The sequence below is a fragment of the Mobula birostris genome, chromosome 7, assembly GCF_030028105.1.
Source record: "Mobula birostris isolate sMobBir1 chromosome 7, sMobBir1.hap1, whole genome shotgun sequence".
Taxonomy (NCBI): Eukaryota; Metazoa; Chordata; class Chondrichthyes; order Myliobatiformes; family Myliobatidae; genus Mobula; species Mobula birostris.
Window position 1 is genome coordinate 138,370,482 of NC_092376.1, and position 25,535 is coordinate 138,396,016.

Genomic DNA, 25,535 nt, shown 5'->3' on the forward strand with positions numbered 1-25,535 from the left:
TAAGCTCCGTTAATACAACAGCAGGATTGAAACTCCGATCATGATCGCTGGCACTGAAAAATGTTATGCTATAAAGTGCTAGTGTGCTGAATGACTGTTGAGATTTGCTACATGTCTCGCAGTCCCCTCTTTCCCTAATTCAATATATGATTCCTAACCTGATAAATTGTATAAGTTTAAAGACTATTTGACGTTTTCATTTCCCATTTCAAAGTCGGCTGAGAATTCTTTCCTTCTTTGGTATCGTTAGTATTGATTCTAATATCAGCAATCAACTGGTCAAGTTCCTTATACATTCAACCATCGTTGTTCCTATATGACTATTATAGCAACAAAAAAAAACGAACGTGAAGAATTCTGTATTATCAGTTTCAAAATTAAATTTTATCTACTGATCTCTTAAAATATGTGAGTGAAAAGAAATTAAAGTCAATTATATCTTTTTTATCACCAAATTATTCCTAAAATTGCCTTGTTCTGACGAGGGCCATGACACTTAATTAACATATCATTAAATTAATAAGAATGTTTATAAAACATAGTTTTAACATTGAAGTTGTTGATATGTAAATTAGAAATAAATGGAAGGTGGATTCCATACTTGAGTTTTTATGCTTGTTCACTTGTGAGTTGCTTTCTGTTCAAGAGCATATAGAGTTCAGGGGCCAGCAGTCTGCCCTGTCCCTCATCAATCCCTCATCACTCCCCCACATCGTTAAATAATGAAAGATTGAACAGTGTTGGTAATTAGACAGACCTTGGTGTCCTTGTACACAAATTACGAGGTATTAACATTCAGATAAAGCAAGCAGTCAGGAAGGCAAACTGTGTGTTGATTTTTATTCAAATGGATTGGATTACAAAAGTAAAGACGTTTTAGTAAAGTAAAGAATTATCTTAAGCTATTATCTATATTTCTGATGGAAAAATATACTGACATCGGATAATGTGCAGTGAAGGATTCGAGGGATATAGGGTTGAAAGAGGAAGGTGTCTGATAGGGCTGCTTCTGCCTCTAAGTTTTTTTCTTTATAGTATGTATAATGTGTATGTGTTTAACAAACCGACCCCCAATAACATCAACATTTAAATTCTTTAGTAAAACCCCTCAGTGGGGGTGCTGATGCTTTTTTGCTGTTGGGGTTTGGGGGTCATTGCCTTGCTGCTGTTTTTGTATGGTTGGGGGGAGCTGATGGGGGGGCTTTGGGGTTCTAATGTTTTAACTGTCATTCATTCTTTGGGGCACTACTCTGTTTTCATGGATGTTTGCGAAGAAAAAAAATTCAGGATGCATATTGTATACGTTTCTCTGTACCTTTTGAAACCTTTGAATTTGACATTCATTTTTATTGTGCTTTGTGATTTTAATATTGTATTACATCATAATTTATTTCTGTGCAGCATATTTCTGCTAGGAACAAGCAGTTGCACTTTGGAAAGTTTCACCACAGTTTGTATCACGAACACGTTCAGCATCTTTAATGGAAATGAAGACGGTAGAAGTGTGAAATAAAAACCAAAATTGCTAGAAACCCCCAGCATGTTGAGCAGCATTTTCAGAAAGGGAAACAGAGTTAACAATTCAGGTTGGAAATCCTTTGTCAGAACTGTGAAAGGGAAAAAACATAATTGGGGAGAAGATCAAAGTTCAAAGTAAGATTTTTGATCAGAGTGTATACGTGTCACCACAGACAACCCTCAGATTCTTTTCCCCGTAGGCATACTTTGCAAATCTGTAGAACAGTAACTATAAACAGAATTAATGAACAACAAACTCTGCAAATGCAAATATAAATAAATCTCAATAAATTACAAGAGCATGAAATAACAATATAAAGAGTCCTGAATGTGAGATTATCGTTTGTGGTAACATCTCAATAGATGAGTGTAGTTATCCACTTTTGTTCAAGAGCCTGATGGTTGAGGGGTAGTAACTGTTCTTGAACCTGGTAGTGCGAGTCCTGAAGCAGTTGCACCTTCTACCTGATAGCAGCAGCAAGAAAAGAGCATGTCCTGGGTCTTTGATGATGAATGCTGCTTTTCTATGGCCAGGTTCCATACAGATGGACTGTATAGTTGGGAGAGATTTACTCCTGATTTACTGGCCGAATCCATTACTTTTTGTAGGATTTTCCGCTCGAAAGCATTGGTGTTCCCATACCAGGTTGTAATGCAGCCAGACAATGCACTTTCCACTTCACATCTATAAAAGTTTGTCAAGGTTTTTGATGTCATGCCAAATCTCTGCAGGCTCCTGAGGAAGTAGAGGGGCTGCCGTGCTTCCTTTGTGATTACATTTATATGATGTTTCCAGGCAGGTCCTCTGAGATAGTGACACCAGGAACTTAAAGTTACTGACCCTCTCCACCCTGATCATCCGATGACCACTGGCTCATGGACCTCCGGTTTGCAGCTCCTGAAGTTTGCAATCAGTTCCTTGGTCTTGTTGACATTGAGTCAGAGGTTGTTGCTATGGCACCACTCAGCCAAATTGTCAATCTCCCTCCTGTATGCTGATTCATAACCACTTTTGAATCAGCCGACAGCAGTGGTGTCATCGCAAACTTGAATATGATATTAGAGCTGTACTTAGCCACATAGTCATAGAGGTAAAGGAGTAGAACAGGGTATTGAACACACATCCCTGTGGTGCTCCTGTGAGATTGTAGAGGAGATCTTTTTGCCAATTTGAACCGACTGGGGTCTGCAAGTGAGGAAATCCAGGATCCAATTTCACACGGGGGTATTGAGGCCTAGGTCTTGGAGTTTGTTAATCAGTTTTGAGGTATGAATTGCTGAGCTGTAATTGATGAAGAGCATCCAGATGTTCCAGGGTTGTGTGGAGAGACAATGAGATGGCATCTGCTGTGGACCTGTTTCTTTCGTAGGCAAATTGGATCAGCTCTAGGTCACCACTCAGACAGAAGCTGATACGTTTCAACACCAGCCTCTCAAACACTTCATTACTGTGGATGTAAGTGCTACTGGGCAATAATCATTAGGACAGGTTACCATGTTCTTCTTGAGCACTGGTATGATTGAAGCCTGCTTGAAGCAGGTGGGTACCACACACTGCTGGAGTGTGAGGTTGAAGATATCTGTGAACACACCAGCCAGCTGGTCAGCACAGGTCTTCAGTACTTGGCCAGGCACTCTGTCCAGACCGGGTGCTTTCCTTGAATTCACTCTCTTGAAGGCAGACCGCATGTCATCTTCAGATACTAAGACCAAAGGATCATTGGGAGACATGGGGGTGCGCAATAGTTCCCCTGTGTTCTGGTGATCAAAGCGATCATAGAAAGCTCGAAGATAATGAAAAAAAAAACAACTTACTGATCATTTATCAGTATTTACAGCAGAATTGGTCACTATCATTTGAGGTGGAGGAAATTTGTCCATGTAAAGTCGTGAATTGTTCATATTCCTTTTCAGTTTTGATGAGTAATAAAACAGGTTGTTCTAGCCTCTATTATGTATTTCCCACCATGCTGCACTATGAACAAACTACATGAGTTTTTAGGTATGGTGGATTTCTGTCACCTTTTCAGTCTGTGAGCTGCTGAACTTGTGCACCTACTGTATAGTGTGCTTAAAGGCAATACCCGAGTCACGTACTTGACTGGTCAGTGGGTGTAACCAGGGCATTTAATGGTACCAATTGAGCTCTTTCTGACATGACACTACTGGTGCACCTGCCCCCTAACACTTCTATAGCCATTACTACTGCCGCTTCAGACTACCCTGTGGGTGCTGTGCATCAACAGTTGTTCAGAGTCGTGGGGCAGCCACTTGCCCTCTTCAGTTAGCAGCTGCATCCCCCCAAAAGTAAGTACAGCAGGTTTGACCACGAGCTTCCCGGTCTCTATCTAGCTGTCTGTCACTTTTTGTTTTCTTTCACAAAGTCGCCATTTCATAGCAATCGTTGACCACAAATCCCTCGTGAGCACGATGGCCAAAATATCAGGCACTTGGTCTGCACAGCAGCAACACCACCTGGCCTGCATACCTGAGTTCACAGCGGATATACAACTTATCGAGGGGAAACATAATACTGCGGCTGACTGCCTCTCGCAGCCAGCCATTGAGGTCATACATGTAGGGGTTGACTATGTGGCAAGGCAACCGACCAGGTTATTGACCCAGAGGTCCAGGTTTACCAAACAGCAATCACAGGCCTGTGGTTGGCAGACATTAAGTTCAGGGAAGCTGGGGTTTCTCTCCTGTGCGATGTCTCAACCGGTCACCCTCGCCCATCGTGCACGCAGACTGGGATGGACTGTTTTCACCTCCATACATGGCCTCTTTCATCTGAGCCAGAAGGCCTCACAGAAACTGGTTGCACTAAAGTTTGTGTGGCATGGCTTTAGGAAGGACGAGCGTGATTGGACTGCTGCCTGAGTGGGGTGCCAACAGGCAAAAATTAGCCATCATGTTTAGGCACCATTGCCACCTTTTGAGCTCCCCAAGCGACGGTCTGATGATGTCAATGTGGAACTTGTTGGTCCGTTCCGCCCTCTCCCCACGGTTTCATGCACCTCCTTACCATGGTGGACCGTACCACCAGGTGGCCAGAGATCATCCCGCTAGCATCGACACAGACATGGCTCGGGTGTTTATCAGCACCTGGGTTGCTTGGTTTGGCACCTCATCTGACCGCCGTCCCCAATTCATATCAGACCTGTAGGCTAAAATGGCCCAGAACATCAGCATTAGATGCTGTACCATATCACCCACAGTGCAATGGCCTATGTGAGTGGTTTCACCGCTCCTTAAGGGCTGCTCTGAGAGCTTCCTTGACGGATGGGTGTTGACATGATCATCTCCCGTAGGCCCTGTTGGAGCTCAGAACAGCTCAAAAAGAGGACCTGCAGTCATCTGCGGCTGAGCTGTTATAAGGGCAGCCATTACAAGTGGCAAGTGATTTTATTCCTGATGCCATGACTGCCTGGTTGGCTCCTCAACAGCGTTCCATCCTCCTCAGTAGATTCATGGCTTACAGCCCTGTGGGGTTCCTCTTGACCTGCATTCATCCTCCTTTATTTTCATCCACCATGATGCATACCAACATCTCCTTAAGCCCCGCACCCCTTATGATAGCCCATTCCACATTTTGGAAAGGAGAGAAAAGACTTTTATCATAGATAAGAGGGATAACCCCAAATGTATCTGAGTACCGTAAATTCCGGTGTATAAGCCCACCCAGAGTATAAGCCGACCCCCCCCCCCATTTTCAAGGTTAAAAAAGTGACTTTTTCATGTTACCTTTGTATAAGCCGACCCTTTTTGTAGAGGTTTTGGATCAGGGAGGGAAGCTTTGGATTAGGTTCCCAATTGTAAAGAATCCTCTGAAATGTAACCCCCGTGAGACCATTTGGCACCCATCGTAATCTCGTTAAAGCATGGTGGGATCAGTACGTGTACTCAGTATTGAGTTTGCGACCACCATGTACAAAAGATTAAAACGAATGCGATATGATGCTGGCTTCAAGCTGAAGGTTGTTGATTTTGCTAAAGGAACGAATAATTCTGCAGCTGCTAAGAAGTTTAGTGTAAACAAGAAACAAGTGAGTTAGTGGAGAAAGGCAGAGGACACGCTGAGGGAAATGCCAAAGATGAAATGTGCAAACCGTGGGAAAACATGCCAGTGGCCAGAACTGGAAGAAAACGTTTTAGAGTGGGTGAATCACCAGGGATCGTCTGGATACATTGTTACCAGAGAAATGATTCGAGTTCAAGCATTGAAATGGGCAGGAAAACCCCGTGAGGTCAGCGAAAATTTCAAAGCTTCGCGAAGCTGGTGCACCCGATTTATGAATAGACGTGATCTTGTGTTGAGACAAAAAACAAGGATTGCTCAGAAGTTGCCGAGCGATCTTGAGAATAAGATTACGACCTTCCAATCATTTGTAATCAAGCATCAAAAGGCACATTCTTACCCGCTCTCACTGATTGGTAACATGGACGAGAAACCAATGTTCTTTGATTTTGCTGCCAACCGCAGTGTCAATCAGAAGGGAGAGAAAACAGTCCTTGTCAAAACAACTGGACACGAGAAGCAACATTTTACTGTCGTGTTAACGTGTATGGCTGGTGGGACCAAACTACCACCAATGGTGATTTTTGAGAGAAAAACATTCCGAAAGAAAGAAAAATTCCTGCGGGGTGTTGTTGTTTATGTTCAAGAATATGGCTGGATGGGCAAAGTGGGTTGCTTGAAGTAGGTTAAAGAGGTGTGGCATCGACATCCCAAAGGTTTCAGGAAAGAAAAGTCTGGGACATATTCACAGCGCACTTGTCAGGTGAGACAAAAGCAGCATTGAAAGCTGAAAATACGGACATTGCAGTCATCCCCCGTGGTTTGACATCCGCGCTCCAACCACCAGATGTGAGCTTAAACAAACCATTCAAAGAATTCATGCGCCGAAGAATGGGACGCGATTTTCGGAGAGTCAGATAATGAAGAGTGTGAAAGTTTCAAACTCTGAACGTTGGACAACATCAGTGTATACAAGTAAATTGAGAAACAGAATGTGTTTTGTAGATCTTTTTCTTTTGTGTAGATTTCATAAGCGTTCGTATTTTCTTTTGTATCTGACTCAAACAGCCAATAAATACGACCTGTCTTCCGTGTATTCGTTTTTCCAAAGTTGGCACCCTCTGTATAAGCCGACCCCCTAATTTTAGGACCAAAATTTAGGGCCAAATTCTCGACTTATACACCAAAATTTACGGTATATCACCTTAAACCAGCCCACCAAGATTTGGAGGATTCCGCTACCATGCCCCTGGCATCACGACATGACCATGAGCATGTCAACACACCTTGGGATGAGCCAGAGGCACTCACTGTTTCTTCACCCATGGAACATAGGACTCAAGCTGCATGGCTCACTGAACTCTGGACAGGTCTCAATGCCGGTTTTAGTGAACTCTGGGGGTGGGGGTGCCTGTGTAGGGTTATGTGATTGGTGGAAATGCACATAATTCACAACCACCGACATTAAGTTGGTGTTCACTTTAAGAGGTTGCTCTAACATGTTGGCATAATTACATGATTTGCGTAAATTTTGTTTACCGCACTTTGTGATCAGGTTTTGGAGTACAATAAGTGAGTTGTTATGGCTTTTCTTAAACATAAAAGGCCTCACATCATTTCATTTGTGAAAACCTACAAGGGTAGGGAGCAAGAGAGGGTGAAAGAGGGAGAGAGGGCGATATATATATATATGAAATAAGGACAATTAAAGAAGTTTCAAAATGCAGATCAGTGGGACATCCCCAGCTCAGGCTGCACTAAGGGAGAAATGGTAAGCCAATACTTTTCACAAACAAGAGAAAATCTGCAGATGCTAGAAATCTGAGTAACACACACAAAATATTGGAAATCAACAGGCCAGGCAGCATCTATGGAAAAAAGTACAGTCTACATTTCAGGCCGAAACCCTTCGGCAGGACTGGAGAGGAAAAAGCTGAGGAGTAGATTTAAAAGATGGGGGGAGGGGGGAGAGAGAGAAACACCAGGTGAGAGATGAAATCTGAAGGAGGAGGGATGAAATAAAGAGCTGGGAAGTTGATTGGTGAAAGAGACAGAAGGCCATGGAAGAAAGAAAAAGGGGGGAGGAGCACCAGTGGGAGGTGATGGGCGGGCAAAGAGATCAGGTGAGAGAAGGAAAATGAGATGGGAATTGGTGAAGGGGGATGATGTGGGGGTCATTACCAAAAATTTGAGAAATTGACGTTCATGCCATCAGTTTGGAGACAACCCAAATGGAATGTAAGGTGTTGTTCCTCCACCCTAAGTGTGGCCTCATCATGACAGTGGAGGAGGCCATGGATGGACATATCGGAATGGGAATGGGAAGTGGAAGTAAGATGAGTGACCACTGGGAGATCCTGCTTTTTTTGGCGGACGGGGCGTAGATGCTTGGTGAAGCGGTCTCCCAATCTACATCGGGTCTCACCAATATATAGGAGGCCACACAGGGAGCACCGAACACAGTAAATGACCCCAACAGACTCACAGGTGAAATGTCACCTCACCTGGAAGGACTGTTTAGGGTCCTGAATCGTAGTGAGGGAGGAGGCGTAGGGGCAGGTGCAGTACTTGTTCCACTTGCAGGATAAGTGCCAGGAAGGAGATCAGTGGGGAGAGATGAATGAGCAAGGGAGTCGTGTAGGGAGAGATCCCTGTGGAAAGCAGAAAGTGGGGAAGAGGGAAAGATGTGTTTGATGGTTGGATCCCATTGGAGGTGGTGGAAGTTTCAGAGAATTATGTGCTAGACGTGGAGGCTGGGTGGGTGTTAGGTGAGGACAAGAGGTCCTCAGCTGTGTCTTCCTAAACTGTGGCTTCTCTGCTACCATTGCTGATAGAGCTGTTGACTGTAGATCATCAATTTCCTGCTTCTTCTTAGCTTCATTTTTCCTAATGTAGAACTAGAATAGTGTGCTGCTAATGCTCCCTTTCCATCTCAGCAGCCTTAGCATCCTTTGCAATTTATTAATTTAGTTTTATTTATTTGACTGGGGATACAGCATAGAACAGCTTTTCCAACCTAATGAGCTGCAACTCACCTATTTAGCACTAGCCTAATCACAGGACAATTTACGTCTTTGGACTGTGTGAGGAAACCCATTCACTCATGGGAAGAACATACAAACCCCTTTGAGAGAGCGCTGGAATTGAACTCTGGAACGCTCTGAGCTGTAATAGCATTGCACTAACTGCTACACTACCATGGCTAATCAGATTTTAACAACAGATACACTTTTTTGTGGAAGCATTGCTGCTATTCCTGCCCTCAGTGCTTGCAGGTGAGGAAACAATTCCAGTCTCAGTGTATGCAGTGTTCACACTGTGGGCTCCTGTACAGTACACAGATCAGGGGACGGCTTTGCAGGGAACTTGCTCTTAGTCTGCAAGAATGAGTCTGAGCTTCTTGCTGCCCGCCACTTCTCTGCCCTGCCCCCATTCTGACTGTGACTTCCTCCACTTTCATAAGTTTGAGAAATAGCATTTCATCTTTTGTGGGTATATTCTACGTTTGTAGTTTCTCAGATTCCACAGCTTTAGATAACTCACTTCCTTTATGCACCTCAAAATAGAACAGACAACAGTATAGGCCAATATTTTAACCTACTCCCAAATTAATCTAACCCTTCCCTCCCACATTGCCCTGCATTTCTCTCTCATTCATGTGCCTATCTCGGAGTCTGTAAGTGTCCCGAATGTATCTGCCTCTACCACCACTGCCGGCAGTGGGTTCCATGCACTTTACCAATCTGTGTAAAAATCCTACCTCTGCCTTCCCCCCCAGACTTTCCTCCAATCACCTTAAAAGTACGTTCTCATGTATTAGCCATTGCTACCCTGGGAGAAAGACAGTGGCTGTCCATCCTGTCTGTGGCTCTTCTCATCTCATACACCTCTGTCAAGTTGTCTTTCATCCTCCTTTGCTCCAATGAGAAAAGCCCTAGCTCACTTAACCATTCCTCATAACTCATGCTTCCTAATACAGACAAATACAGAAAAAATCTCCTTTACTCCCTATCCAAAGCTTATACAAAACATCCTTCCTATCATGAGACAACCAGGACTGAACACAATACTCCACAAGTGATCTAACCAGAGTTTTATAGAGTTGCAATAGTATCTCGCAGTTCTTAAACTTGATCTCCCAATTAATGACGGCCTATCTTGACAACTCTATCAAAATCTTGCAGTAACTTTAAAGTTTCTAAGGGTAAGGACCCCAAGATCCCTCTGTTCCTCTACACAGCTAAGAATCCTACTATTACCTCTGCCTCTTGTTACGACATGCACCCATTCACGCCAGCTTCCGAGGTTTAGATGCTGTAACTCCCCTGATTATGGACAGCTGGAACAACCCCTCTAAAGATTCAGGACAGTCCCGCTAACTGGCAATCATGTTTGGGTGCTTGAAGAGTATCTGAACTGAGGTTCGATGTTTAGTTGTAAGCCTTCTCGTGGTTTTGTCTCGTGTTTGTTTTGTGCTCAGATTCTCGATCCAGTTTGAAACCGAGTTTCACTCCTTGCTGTGGATGCTCCAGCATTTGGGTCCAAGCCGTTCTCATCAAGGTCTCTCGTCACACCTTCAGGTTCAGCTTTCCCAACCGTACACTCACGTTGTCCAGTTACAGGAGCATTGTAAATAAAGGGCCCAAGGCATTTTTGAGGATGCCTACCACCTATCCCAGGAATACTTTGACCCACTACCATCAGGAAGGAGGTGCAGAAGCATCAGGACTAGAACTGCCAGACTGGGTAACAGCTTCTTCCCTCAGGCTGTGAAACTACTGAATACCCTGCGACTACCAAGGTCTCGTCACTAGGGAGCAAATTGTTTACTGTTTACCAGTGCTGCACACTGCATCCATCTTGAATGATATTTTATTAACTTATTTGTGGTAATATTTTGTTTTATATGCTGTGTGTGATATATGTTTTGTGGGTGCACCATGATCCTGAGGAACATTATTTTGATGGTTGCATATATGTACGGTCAGATGACAATAAACTTGAACCTGAAATCTATCTGCCACTTTCTCAGCCCAGCTCTACATTTTCTCAATGTCCTGTTGTAACCTACTACTATCTTCAGTACTATCCACAACACCAGTGGTCCCAACCTCCGGGCCGCGGACCGATACCGGGCCACGAAGCATGCAGAGGTGCAGCGGTAGCCGGAGCGCACCCAGCATATCTTTTTTTTTGATTAGATTATGAGGACACTCAGTCCTCATTTATTGTCATTTAGGAATGCATGCATTAAAAAATGATACAATGTTCCTCCAGAATGATATCACAAGAAAACACAGGACAAACCAAGACTAAAACTGACAAAACATATAGTTACAACAGTGCAAAGCAATACCATAATTTGATAAACAGCAGACCGTGGACACGGTAAAAAAAAGTCTCAAAGTCCCGATAGACTCATCATCTCACGCAGGCGGCAGAAGGGAGGAATTCTCCCCGCCATGAACCTCCAAGCGCCGCCAACTTGCCGATGCAGCACCATTGGAAGCAACCGACTGCAGCAGACTCTGAGTCCGTCCGAAAACTTCGAGCCTCCAACCAGCCCCTCCGACACAGCCTCGCCGAGCACCATCCTCTGCTGAGTGCTTCGACCCCGCCCCAGCCACTGAGCAACAAGCAAAGCCAAGGACTCGGGTCTTCTCCTCCGGAGATTCTGGACCACACAATAGCAGCAGCAGCGAAGCAGGCATTTCAGAAGTTTCACCAGATGTTCCTCCATTCTCTCACGTCCGTCTCCATCAAATTAGGATTGTGCACAGCACCCTACTTGACAAATAACAGGCATCACCAGCGGAGTGGCCACTACGAGCTGCGATATTTAAGATAAAAGCCGAAATAAACAAGCTAGTTAATCAGGTGCTGCCCAGAAGCCAGTCTTCATTAGAGGAACTGAGGTGGAGAGGGTCAATAACCTTAAATTTTTGGCATTAAAGATCGACGTTTCTCTCTCTGAAAAGTGTCAGAGCATCTGTCCTGGGACCAGCACGTAACTGTCATGACAAAGAAAGCACAGCAGTGCCTATACTTTATTAGAGGTTTGTGTAGATTCAACACATCACCTTGATCCTGACAGCACTGTCTTTTCTGCCTGTCTGGGCTGGCGTTTAAATTGACCAGACAATGGAACAGCTAACGGCTCCAGTGCCCTGGAAAGAGGAGTGAACATCGCGTAGAGCAAGTGAAATCAGCAATCGCCTCTGATCCGGGCTGACATTTACGTGCCGGGTGGCACCTAATTAGTTAGCTCGTTCACTTCGGCTTTTTTCTTAAAGATGTGCTGGGTGTACTCCGGCTACCGCTGCTTCGCAGCAATGTATCGGTCCGCGGCCCGGAGGTTGGGGACCACTGCACAACACCACCAGCCTCCATATCATCTGCAGACTTACTAACCTACCCTTCCAATATTTCATCTATAAAATCACAAAGAGCAGGGGTCCCAAAACAAAAAAGTACATGTAATTTTCTTGAAATCATCTAAACTGTGGCACAGATTGTACTTATTTAAAATATACAGTAGCTAGTGAAAGTGGTTTATAATCTTCAAATACTGTAGACTTCAATATATAATAGAATCAATTTACTTTCTGCTTACCTAGAAAATCGCAAATAGTGTGTCCAAAGGTATGCTTTGTTAAAATTTTATTTTGTCTATCATCCTATGAAAGGCAAGATTGTTTGCAAGAAAAAAATTAAATTAAATTGATGACATTCAATGTCATGTCTTGTTTGTAACTTAAATTACAACTTTTCTTGGAAGTTGTAATTTTGCTACGCTCCTGAGAAAAATGTACAGCCTTAAGCAACAGGTTTGCACGTCTTTAATAAAGAACACTGTAGTGCAGTAGAGAAATTCATTCTAAAATGTTTGTTGAAGTCTAGTCAAACTTATATTTTAATAACTAGGATAAGGAGAGATTTTACTTCTACATTGAAACTATTCAATATGAGAAATAGTACTTTTACCTGTGCATGAGAAACACAAAACAAATTAGTCATTTTTTATGTCAGTACACACAGCAGCCCTATATGGCCTGTTTGTTTCTAAAGGTAGCAAATTGCTTCATGATTGGTTGTTCTGATTTTTTTTTGATAAATACTAGACAGGACACTTGAAGATTTTTCAAATGGAGCATTTCACTGGTGGCCTTTCCGGGAGAGACAGTTGGAACTTGGATTAATATGCCCTTTGCAATTTTGTATCTTTAATTTCAACGTTCTTTGTCTTGCATTGAAATGTTGTTGATGTTGATTATATACAGTTTGGCATGAGTCCTCAAATCCTAAAGACTTTCTACGGGGCACACTTGAGAACATCCTAACCGGCTGCATCACTGCCTGGTAGGGAACTGTACTTCTCTCAATCACAGAACTCTGCAGAGAGTGGTACGGACAGCCTAGCACATCTGTAGATGTGAACTTCCCACTATTCACGACATTTACAGAGACAGATGCTTAAAAATGGCCCAAAGGATCATTGGGGACGCAAGACACCCTAACCACAAACTGTTCCAGCTACCACCATCTGGGAAATGGTACCGCAGCATTAAAGCCAGGACCAATAGGCTCCGGGACAGCTTCTTCCACCGAGCCATCAGACTGATTAATTCATGCTTATACAATTGTATTCCTATGCTATATTGACTGTCCTGTTGTACATACTATTTATTACAAATTACTATAAATTGCACACTGGACATTCAGGCAGAGACATAACGTAAAGGTTTTTATTCCTCATGTATGTGAAGGATGTAAGTAATAAAGTCAATTTAATTCAATTCAAATCATTTGATAGTTTGAACCCCAAACCATTATACTCACCAAATCAGTGTGTCACTTACTGAAACATATTGATGGATAACTGGTTGCCAGAGATAGGTCTTTCAGAAAACAATCAGTAATTATAATGGAAAGATGATTGGAATGGTCTTCTGGCCTAAAGATTTCACATCTCACATTCTAGGATTGAATTAAGTCAAAGTAGTGTGGGGAAGATTGATTTGTACATTATTTTGACAAATATTAGTATTTTAAAATTATCAATTGAATGTTTTACAGGTAGAGCAGGCAGATGAATGTCATGTGAACCTTTTAAATATGCAACTACTAATAGGTGCAGCAATAATTTCCGGATTCCTGTTATTTTGCAGATGTGCATTGATAACTTAGCCATCAGAGTCTTCGAAAACTGTTGTTTTTAGTGCACTGCAGCACCTTGATACAATGCTAAACTCAAAATGCAAAAGCTCTGAAAGTTATTTTCTAAATTTTATGGTCCTGAACAATAAGAAAATAAATTTCAAGAAGTGAAATAATTTGCTATGTTATTGTTTCTTTGTTTACCTTAATTTCTTATTTAAATGATTGATAAAGCTAAATTAATTTGCTGTATTCATGAGAACTACTGACCAATAGCCTATACTTCTGTTCCCTCAAAAATTGCGAGTTATGAGCAGATAAGCATTTCCTATCAGGATCAGCTGACAATGCAACTCTAGTGCCTTTCTGCATCATACAACGAGAAACTCGCACACATGGCTATCAGGGATTGATGCCTTACTAATAATTTTGTAGAGATTTCATTTAAATTCATCTGTAATCTCTTGTGGAATCATACCAATAAAAATATTTAGATACTCTTTCAAGGATCCACAAGTCTTCTCTGGTCTGATCTTCTTCAGTGAAAGTTACATTTCTTTTTTTTCCCAAGGCCGGTCTGTACCAGTCTCCAAGCTTATACCCAGGGTTGTCTGACAAATCTTAACAAAAACTATTCCCATCCCTGTCCTATATTCATTGCATTGCTGTTGGTGGGTCGTCTGATTCTCACAGTACTCAATGTAATGATGAGTGAAAAAGAATCTTGTAAAACTTGCAGTCACTTCTCTGGCCCTTTTAACTGAAAACCGCAGCAGTTCCCTGGAATAACCAACATTTTGGCTCCTTTATATTTGGGAGTTTTATTGCAGAATTCATTTACTTGCAGAAGACATAAAGAAAAGGAAGAAATCAACTTGTAAATTAGTTATGTAATTACCTGAAGGCATGTGAGTATTTGTTGAATTGCAATGCATATTCAATGTTCCTTACAGTGCAGCTATATGAATAGTTTTGCCAGGATGGCTAAACAGAATCTAAAACAGAAGATTAGTTTTGCTTCCTGCTCTGATATGAAATCAACTCAAATCTTCAAATTTAAGTTATTCCTCTGTAATATTTATATTCAAAAAGTAAATTATATTTAAAATTTACAGGATGCCAGTTAATTTTGACTCCATTATCCAATGTCAAAATTATCATCATAACTTATACTTTAGTTAAAGTTACAAGTTGTACAAATGTTATTTTTATGATGTTTTTCAGTGTTCAGTACCTAAAGTGTTACATCACTTAGAAAAATAGCTTATGATACTACATGAGAACTTTTTTTCAGAAGCTGCTTTATTACAAGTGTCAAATAGAACCATGCCCTACTCCGTAAGATGACAATGAAGTTTCCCGTGTTCCTCTATCTTGTACAAATCCACAGCATTGACTTCAGTCCTTCTACACCAGCTGAAATTACAATAAAAGAGAGATCAATAAATAACAGCAACATAATAGTTTTCGAGCAATGATATATTATCTCAGCCAGTGAAATAAATCAATAGCAGGAAGCTTTAAAAACATCAATCCAGCTTTGCACCAATCTGGATTTTCAGACAATTCTAGAGCTAGCTATCAAAATTAAAAATATATATACTTTTAAAAGTAGCATTATTTATCATACATTAAAATGCTGACTGTTTTGAAAATATCAAGCATTCTACATTTGGAGGGATTTTGATTTCAGGAACACTTATTCTTATCATAATTTACCTCAGACTTTACCCTACATCTCCACCACCACTTCTAAGTTATATGTTTATCTCCTATTCTTCACACCATTTTCTCCACATTAGCAAAGATTCTTATGTTGCAGCCTCTTTCTTGTTGTTCCCAATACAGTCTTCTTATCCTTTCTCCTCTCACTGATAATTCATGATCTTTTCTCCATCCACCTTCCTTATCATATTACCTTTATTATTCACTTTGCCTCCCTCTCACGTATGCTCGCCCCCAAGTTCCTCTTCCACATTCTCTCCTATTTTTACTTTGTTGTCCCACAACCCATCCTGTCAGTATCACCCCCCCTCCTCCCCCACCAGTAGGCACATTGAATTACAGACATGACATGATTTAGTTTGTTTTTTCCCTTCTCCGGCAGGATTGGTGCACCTCCAATCCTTTTAGAAAAGTTTATTCTGTGTCTTGGTTTGAAACGAAAAATTCATGTCTAATTGGATAACTTGATTTCTTATCAGTATACATTGTTTATATCACAGTTGTTGTGGATCCATATAAACTTATAAACCTTTGGGGAGGAGGAAAACGGATCTTATTTTTTATTGTGAAGGAATCTTTGCTCCAGTTTGGAATTTTGGCAGTTTTATACTGTAGACTGTTACTACAGTAACACTGCAAGGAAATGCTATAATATATTAAAGAATGAATCACAACATGTGATAAAGTAACTTAAAAGCTAAGTTACTTGCTTCCCACAAGGAAAGTATGAAGGAAATGGTCATTTAGAAAGAAATAATTTTACCTACGTTTGCTACTTAGATTATAATGGCCCAGAAACATAAAAATCTCACCTTGATATCATCTATTTGCTAAAATTGTTTATCATCTCATCAATTTCATTGGACTCATTTTGAAGATACCCCTGCGCTGATGATTCTTGACCTCCTAAAGTACAGATTAAGTGTAAGTACTGCACAAAGTATTTACAATTGGAAGTAAAAATTGTGAGCTTTAAATTAAGCAGGACAGACCAGCTTCTGTGTAAAGACTTCGCATAGAAACCAAAGTGATGCTTTCCTTTTCTCCATTAGCATGAGAGCTGAGGGAAAAACACAGGTGTTGAAAATATTTAAATTCATTAGGCTCTATATCAGTTATCAGTCTTTAATCTTTAATGAGTACATAATTATGAGATTGAATTAGCTGCATATATTTGCTTACCTTTCTGATGGTCCCTCACTTCGTGCCTTACTTGTATCTATTAAGATATTAAACAGTAAAATGCAAAAGTATCCAAGAATAAAAAAATATACTCAGACAATAAAACAGTTTGCTCAATGGAAAGTTATTATATATTTAACATATATATTTCTTTCTGGAAATTGCAGGAAGTAGAGCGACTGCTTCCAATGACGACACGTATTGCTTTCTCAACGATATGTTTTTGATTAACATTAAATGGCATTAGTTAAAAAAAAAATTCAGATAGTTTAGCTACCTTGTGGTGTTTCCTGGCAGCCACAACATTTAAACCTCAGGATGATGACACTAGCGAGTATCACCACAACTATCACAAGGATTATGATCAGGATGATCACAGCTGAAAACACAAGTTACGTTCATGTTACTACTTTTGCAACAGGAAAGTCATGAGTCGTTAAAGGTATATTTCAATACAACAGACAAGCCTAAGTGCTAGATATAAGTTAATACAACAAAAAGTGTAAAAACTAGGTATTTTAAAATAAAAGATATAAAAAATTAAGTCTGGCTCTGTGACTCAGAAAGGAAAGGGGGAAAGAGTAGTGAGCAGTAGTGATGGGGATTCATTGTTTAGGGGAGCAGACAGGAGTTCTGTTCAGGATGTAGTAAGTACCGTGGATTCAACATTGGCTTGGTATGAGACACCAGAGAGTGGTGGTAGTTGGTCACCTGTCTGACTGAAGGCCTGTGACTAGTCAATGGCTGATTGTTCTTGAAATTGTTTATCTCTTGCAAAGGAACAGCGCCATCCAGTTCCCTTTTCATCTTCTGAACCTAGTGGTGTAGGACCTAGGGCTTCTGTACCTCTTGCCCGATTGTAATAGCAAGATTGGCCTGGATGGTGGAGATCTTTGATCATGGGTGCTGCTTTCTTGTGGCAGCATTCCTTGTGGATATACTCAGTAGGAGAGGTTGGGGGAAGAACTGTAAATTTCTTTTATAGTTTTGCTACTACTCATCTGCCTGCTATGTAATCAATTACTAACGAGAGCTGAGTAGAGTCGCAAAATCATTGCTGTAAATTTTGTTGCTCTCTATCTCTCTGACCATGTGCTCTGCCCTCTCTGTTTTCTCTTATACCAGTGGCCCCATTACCCTTCCACTATCCCCACCCCCCACCTTCACGATTTGCCCATCATCTTCACCATTCTTCCTCTGGTTCTCCACCTCCTCCTCTTTACTCCAAGATCTACTCTCCTCTCCTGTCAGATTCCTTCCTCTTCAGGCCTTAGCCTTCCCCACCTACCACCTCCTAGCTTCTGAAATCAATCCCTTTTATCTCTCTTAACTCCATTCATTTATTTCCTTACAGCTTGTGCTCCTGCCCCTACGCCAACTCTTTTATTCTGGCTTCTGTCTCCTTCCTTTCCTGTTCCAATGTAGGTTTTAGGCCTGAAATGTCAGCTGGTCATTTTCCTCCATAGGTGCTGCCTAACCTGCTGAGACCCTCTGGCATTTGCATGTGTTCATCTCAGAAAGAGACTGGCCCACCCGTAGCTTCCTCTTGTTCATTCACTGTTAAATCCAGAAGCAGGCAGATAGAAATGCATTAGGCTCTTGTGTTATAACTTTTGCAATTAACCTCCGATGTAACTCCTAAAAATGGATGGGTTTGGGTCAGTCTTCATGTCATTGTGAGCTGTGATGCCTGTATTTCACCCATTGAGGCTTAATTTAAGATGTAAGGCCTTGCAAGACTTATTCCTAAACTATAGCAAAGAAAACAGGCAATATTAATAGTCAATAACGTTTTTACACTTTTCTTTTATATTTTTGCTACTGCTCATCTGCCTGCTATGGAATCAATTGCTAATGAGAGCTGAGTGGAGTCACAAGATCACAGCTGTATTGACGAAAGAACTCAGTATTTGATAGCAAAATATTTACCAAAGGCTATTACGGACAACGAGTTGGTTCCAATTGTAGCAGGAGTTGGGGTTGGCATAGACATCTGACCTGTCAAAATATAAATAAGTAATAAAATGTATGTGATGCTGATTATTTGCACATATTTGATATAAAAATGTACAAACCTTGGTCTAAGTTTAATATTAGCTATTAATGTAAATGCACAATTACCTTCAAATCTGATTGTTGGTGATTTTTATAGCCTATTTCCAAGATTTCAGTGAGAAACAAAAAGTATGATTCACCAATACTGAAAAAAATCATTGTCACAACAATGAGCAGACTACACTTAATCAATCTCACCACCCACACTGTCCCAACAGTCTCACTTTTTGCACTGTGGTGTCTTTCATCATACTGGGCCCCAGGCTGTCGTGACCACCCTACCAATTTGAGTTGGCTACAAGTGTCAACTAGGCCTTAAATGGTGGACCCTGAAGCCATGAGCCCAAATGGCCATTCAATTTCTGTCATAGGCATTTCAAATGTTTTTTGAAACTCTCTGAAAGTCAAAGACATTTCAAAGCAAAAGATTGCAATAACTAAAAACCTATTGCCAATAATAAGCATACTTAAACATATCTGCAAATGTTAGATATTAATTAAAAATAGAATGATTTAAAAAAAGCAGACCGCCTAACACTTTCAATTAAAATCAGCAAACAACAGGAATTCTGGCGGATGCTGGAAATTCAAGCAACACACATCAAAGTTGCTGGTGAACGCAGCAGGCCAGGCAGCATCTGTAGGAAGAGGTGCAGTCGACGTTTCAGGCCGAGACCCTTCGTCAGGACTAACTGAAGGAAGAGTGAGTAAGGGATTTGAAAGTTGGAGGGGGAGGGGGAGATCCAAAATGATAGGAGAAGACAGGAGGGGGAGGGATAGAGCCAAGAGCTGGACAGGTGATAGGCAAAAGGGGATAAGAGAGGATCATGGGACAGGAGGTCCGGGAAGAAAGACAAGGGGGGGGACCCAGAGGATGGACAAGAGGTATATTCAGAGGGACAGAGGGAGAAAAAGGAGAGTGAGAGAAAGAATGTGTGCATAAAAATAAGTAACAGATGGGGTACGAGGGGGAGGTGGGGCCTTAGTGGAAGTTAGAGAAGTCGATGTTCATGCCATCAGGTTGGAGGCTACCCAGACGGAATATAAGGTGTTGTTCCTCCAACCTGAGTGTGGTTTCATCTTTACAGTAGAGGAGGCCGTGGATAGACATGGCAGAATGGGAATTGGATGTGGAATTAAAATGTGTGGCCACTGGGAGATCCTGCTTTCTCTGGCGGACAGAGCGTAGATGTTCAGCAAAGCGGTCTCCCAGTCTGCGTCGGGTCTCGCCAAAAGGCTACATTGGGAGCACCGGACACAGTATATCACCCCAGTCGACTCACAGGTGAAGTGTTGCCTCACCTGGAAGGACTGTTTGGGGCCCTGAATGGTGGTAAGGGAGGAGGTGTAAGGACATGTGTAGCACTTGTTCCGCTTACACGGATAAGTGCCAGGAGGCAGATCAGTGGGGAGGGATGGGGGGGGACGAATGGACAAGGGAGTTGTGTAGGGAGCGATCCCTGCGGAATGCAAAGAGAGGGGGGGAGGGAAAGATGTGCTTAGTGGTGGGATCCCGTTGGAGGTGGCGGAAGTTACGGAGAATAATATGTTGGACCCGGAGGCTGATGGGGTGGTAGGTGAGGACCAGGGGAACCCTATTCCTAGTGGGGTGGTGGGAGGATGGAGTGAGAGCAGATGTACGTGAAATGGGGGAGATGCATTTAAGAGCAGAGTTGATAGTGGAGGAACCCCATCTGTTACTTATTTTTATGCACACATTCTTTCTCTCACTCTCCTTTTTCTCCCTCTGTCCCTCTGAATATACCTCTTGCCCATCCTCTGGGTCCCCCCCCTTGTCTTTCTTCCTGGACCTCCTGTCCCATGATCCTCTCGTATCCTCTTTTGCCTATCACCTGTCCAGCTCTTGGCTCTATCCCTCCCTCTCCTGTCTTCTCCTATCATTTTGGATCATCCCCTCCCCCTCCAACTTTCAAATCCTTTACTCACTCTTCCTTCAGTTAGTCCTGACGAAGGGTCTCGGCCTGAAATGTCGACTGCACCTCTTCCTACAGATGCTGCCTGGTCTGCTGCGTTCACCAGCAACTTTGATGTGTGTCAATTAAAATCAGCACCTGCTTTCAATGTAAAGAGCACTCTTCTATAGCCGTCTGTAGTGACTACCTAAGGGCTGGCTGGGAAGTGAACCTAGCTTCTCAGATGTGAAATAATTGTTCTCCAATCCTGAGTCCAGGTAGGATGTGTTAATTTCCGATCTGCAGTTTTCCCAGTTTCTATGTTGATATGTCCAGGGAAAATCCGGATCAAGTTAACTTGCACTCTTTAATTAGCCAATCATTCTGAATTGAACTACCAGCTAGAAGTTAATGTGTTGTGGTCCTGTGATTAGGCTTTGAAGAATTCAATTCCTTATTTTATACTTATTATGACTTAGGGATTCATTCAGCCCCTTGGTTCTGTGTGAGCTCTCAGGGGGAAATCCTATTCATCCCATTTTTCTGTATTTCCCTTCAAAGTTTAAAGTAAATTTATCAAAGTACATATATATCACCATATACAGCCCTGAAATTCATTTTCTTGCAGGTATGCTTATTAAGACCCAGCTGGTGGCGTAGTGGCATCAGCGTTGGACTTCAGGACGAGAGGTCCCGATTTCGAATCCAGCTCCAGCCGGCTCCCCTGCACGCTTTCCATTCATGCTGGGTTATGAGCTGGTGATCTCTTTGGAGATCTTTCAGTCCTTGAAAGATATAACTCTTTGGAAAACAAATTTGCTAAAGACAATAAACTATAATGTGCAAATACAAAAAGAAAGATATAATAATAAATAAGCAATAAATATTGAGAACATGATATGAAGAGTCCTTGAAAGTGAGTCCATAGGTTTGTGGGAACACTTCAATGATGGGGCAATTTAAGTTTAGTGAAGTTATCCCCTTCGGTTCACCAGCCTGATGGCTGAAGGGTAATAACTGTTCCTGAACCTGATGGTGTGACTCCTGAGGCCCCAGTACCTTCTTTCTGATGGCCGCAGTGAGAAGAGGGCATGTCCTTGTTGATAGATGCTGCTTTCTTGCAACAGGATTTCATGCAGATGTGCTCAATGGTGGGGAGGACTTTACCTTTGATGGACTGGACCATATCCATCACTTTTTGTCGAATTTTTTGTTCAAGGGCTTTAGTCTGTCCATACCAGGCCATGATCAGCCAGTCAATATAATTACTCCTACAACTTAGTTTCTTGCATGCCCAGCAACTCTCCCTTTGATTTTTGTTATAAGAAAGATACCCTGAACTAAGGGGGAATTTGCAAAGGCAAGATGGGTGGATGGGCAAGTAGTGTTGAGGAAGCAGGAAGTCTGTAGAAGGATTTAGACAAATTATGAGAATGGGAAAAGACATGGCAGGTGGAACATTATGCAACCAGTCCCAATGATGTTTGCCCTTGTTGATCCCATAAATCAACTTCATAACTCCTTTGGAATAAGGTACAAGAGAGTCAGTACAAATGTGAACAACATTTACGAAGCAAGATATCAATGTATGCATGTGAAGCAACATCAGCACTGTATAAGAACATCTCAAGTATGTAGCACTGTGATAAATAAGACATAGGATATGTTTTAGGCTTGGGATCCATGGGCTAGACTTTCCATATCATTGATTCCTTTAGTACGGAGTGCATTCAGAAAATGAGCAGCATAGCCTCTCGGACTGAGAACTCCCCAGGGTTTGTTGCTCTCTTAGTGAGGGTTTTTCTTCTGATCTCAGTGTCAAATAACTAATTTATCCTAACAAAGGACAAAATAGCTAACAATAATACCCTCAACAACTAAACCTTAAAGTCTTTCAACATGAATGGAACCAGGAAAATGAGAAAAGGTACAGGAAAGTTATAGCAGATGATCATCTATAAATGCATATCTTTTTATAGGCATCCGTTAGTCTCATGAGACCATGGATTTGTGCCTTGGAAAGTTTCCAGGGCGCAGGCCTGGGCAAGGTTGTATGGAAGACCAGCAGTTGTCCATGCTGCAAGTCTCCCCTCTCCATGCCACCGATGTTGTCCAAGGGAAGGGCATTAGGACCCATACAGCTTGGCACCGGTGCCGTCGCAGAGCAATGTGTGGTTAAGTGCCTTGCTCAAGGACACACACGCTGCCTCAGCCAAGGCTCGAACTAGCGACATTCAAATCACTAGATGAACGCCTTAACCACTTGGCCACGCGCCAACATTATAGCTTAAATCATACGTAAAGGTATAGTAGGTGAATCTGAGGTGACCGGAGGAAGAGGAGAAGCAAAGGAGGTGAGGGTTAGATGAATCTGGAAACTGTAGCGTTCATACGATTGGGTTATAGACTACCCACACAGAATATTAGGTATTCTTCCTCTAGTTTGCAGTGATCCTCATCCTGGAAGTAGTGAAACTCAAAGTCAGTGTGGGAAAGGGAAAATAAAAATGAAGTGCCATAAAGCAAGGAGCTTGAGATCGCCATTGCAGACAGTATAGATTCTCAAAAAATTGACGGTCCAGTCTTCATTTAGTCACCATATTAGGAACACTGAATGCTGTAGATGAGAATACAGGAGATGTCTGTGAATATTTAACTCAGCTGGAAAGGCTGCTTTGACCCCTGGATGGCAGTGAGGGAGGAGGTACAAGAACAACAGGGAGAGGAGTAATGGGGACAAGGAAATGGTGGGCAAACTCAACAAGTATTTTGTGTCAGTCCTCACTGTGGAAGACACCAGCAGTGCCAGAAATTTGAAAGTAGTTGCTATTACAAAGAAATAGGAGCTTGAAAAGCTGGAAGGTCTGAAGGTAGACAAGTCACCTTGACTAGATGGACTACACCCCAAGATTCTGAAAGGGGTAGCTGAAGAGATTGTGGAGGTATTAGTAATGATCTTTCGAGAATCATTAGATTCTGGACTGGTTCTGGAGGACTGGAAAAGTGAAAAAAGTCACTCCACTTTTTAAGAAGAGGGGGGCAAAAGACAGGAAATTATAGACTAGTTGTCTAGACTTCAGTGCTTGGGAGATGTTGTAGTCTATTATTAAGGTTGAGTTTTCAAGGTATGTGGAGGTACATGATAAAATAGGCCAAATGTGCATGATACTACGATGGGTGGATGGGCAGTTAGTGTTGAGGACGCAGGGAGTCTGCAGAAGGATTTAGAAAAATTATGAGGGGAAAAGACGTGGCAGATGGAACATAATGTAGGGAAGTGTATGGTCATGCACTTTGGTAGAAGGAATAAAGGGGTAGACTATTTTCGAAACAGGGACTAAATTCAGAAATCAGAGATGCAAAGGGATCTGGGATTCCTTGTGCAGGATTCCCTAAAAGTTCACTTGCAGACTGAGTCAATTGTAAGAAAGGCAAATGTAATGTTAGCCTTCATTCTGAGTGGGCCAGAATGTAAAAGCAAGATGTAATGCTAAGAATTTATAAGGCATTGGTCAGACTGTAGTCGGTGTATTGTGAGCCCCTTTTGGGCCCCTTATGTAAGAAAAGATGTGCTGGCTTTGAAGAGAGTCCAGAGGAGGTTCACAAGACTGATCTAAGGAATAGGAATAATTTGATTATCCAATATTGAAAGGTCCAGAGAGTATGAGGAAAGGATATTTCCAATAGTAGGGGAGTCCCAGGCCAGAGGGCACCACATCAGAATGCAGGGATGAGAAGGAATTCCTTCAGCCAGAGGGTGGTGAATCTGTGGAATTCATTGACACGGACAGCTGTGGAAGCCAACTCATTGGGTATATTTAAAGCAGAGGTTGGTAGGTTCTTGATTAGGTTGTCAAAGGTTACTGGGAGATGGCAGGAGATTAGTCTTGAGAGGGATAATAAATCTGCCAAAATGGAATGGCTGAGCAGACTTGATGGGCCAAATGGCCTAAATCTTCTCCCGTATCTTATGGTCTTATAACAAATGTTGCACTTCCATTGATTGCAAGGGAATGTGGTCGGGTCAAGGATGGATGGATGGAGAGGGATGAGCAGAAGGAGGAAATGAGTGGGAAAGTTAGAGATCATGGTGGACAAGATCTTGATGCAATAAAATGGAGAAGTCTGTAAATCATGTGCTTCAACAGGAATAAACAAAAAACAGAATTTGTTTACCATCTAGTTTAGAGACATGAATGTAGATGAATACTTTTTATCATTTTACAGGTCAGATAATTGTGTATTGATAATTGCAAATAAAATCTTGGAAAACAAATTTAAATTTGGTTTTATCTCCAGTAATTATTGTTTTTTGCTGAAATTCTCACTAACTTATCCATTTTAATACTGAAGTTAGTTTAGTGAATTTTTACCATTTATGTCCTTCGTGCTGGATGCTGCCGTTGAATACGTACTCTGTCCATTGGATGTCACCGAGAAAGATGTTGAATTATCATCAGTGCTTGCATTAATTGCAGCTAGAAATGAAATCAATATAACAATGTAATTAAATAGTACAATCATCAGATAGGTCTAGCAAACCTGAAGACAGATTCAGGTTGTTCGGTCTCTCCAGATTCATTATTGGTGTATCATTGACCTGAAATGTCTTCTGAAGTACAGTATATCAAAGAATAATATACCACTTACACATCAAAAGTAGTAGGTTTGAGCAAGAGCAAACGCCTAACCTGTATGTATATGTATGTGTCTGTGTGTGTATATATATATATTCTTTCAAAATAACTTTTTCATAAAAATATATGCTACCTACACAGAATTTGCAAGTCAACATTTTCTTAACAAGTTATTCACACTATATGACATTAGAATGGCATAGATCTGAACAACACAGAAATGGGCCCTTCAACCTGTAGTAACTTCTACTTTGAAAAAGTCACACTCGACAACTTCATGCCCAAGAAACAACTTTATCTCGAACTTCAAAACCATTATGTATATACAGA

General features: G+C 41.7%; 1 protein-coding gene across 2 annotated transcripts in view; it reads right to left on the reverse strand.

Moving 5' to 3' along the window:
- Positions 1–13,274: 13,274 nt before the first annotated feature.
- The window catches only part of LOC140200452 (uncharacterized), a 49,421-nt gene continuing 37,160 nt past the window's right edge, over positions 13,275–25,535 (reverse strand). The window contains exons 4-10 of one of the 2 annotated variants that reach the window (XM_072263801.1): positions 24,942–25,046; positions 18,530–18,598; positions 16,878–16,979; positions 16,601–16,637; positions 16,411–16,478; positions 16,231–16,324; positions 13,275–15,109 (exon numbers count right to left, since the gene is read on the reverse strand). In XM_072263801.1, coding sequence (XP_072119902.1) covers positions 16,242–16,324; positions 16,411–16,478; positions 16,601–16,637; positions 16,878–16,979; positions 18,530–18,598; positions 24,942–25,046 — 464 coding nt within the window. In that variant the 3' untranslated portion in view covers positions 13,275–15,109; positions 16,231–16,241. The remainder of the gene's footprint in view (positions 15,110–16,230; positions 16,325–16,410; positions 16,479–16,600; positions 16,638–16,877; positions 16,980–18,529; positions 18,599–24,941; positions 25,047–25,535) is intronic. The other variant, XM_072263800.1, reaches the window with a different exon arrangement.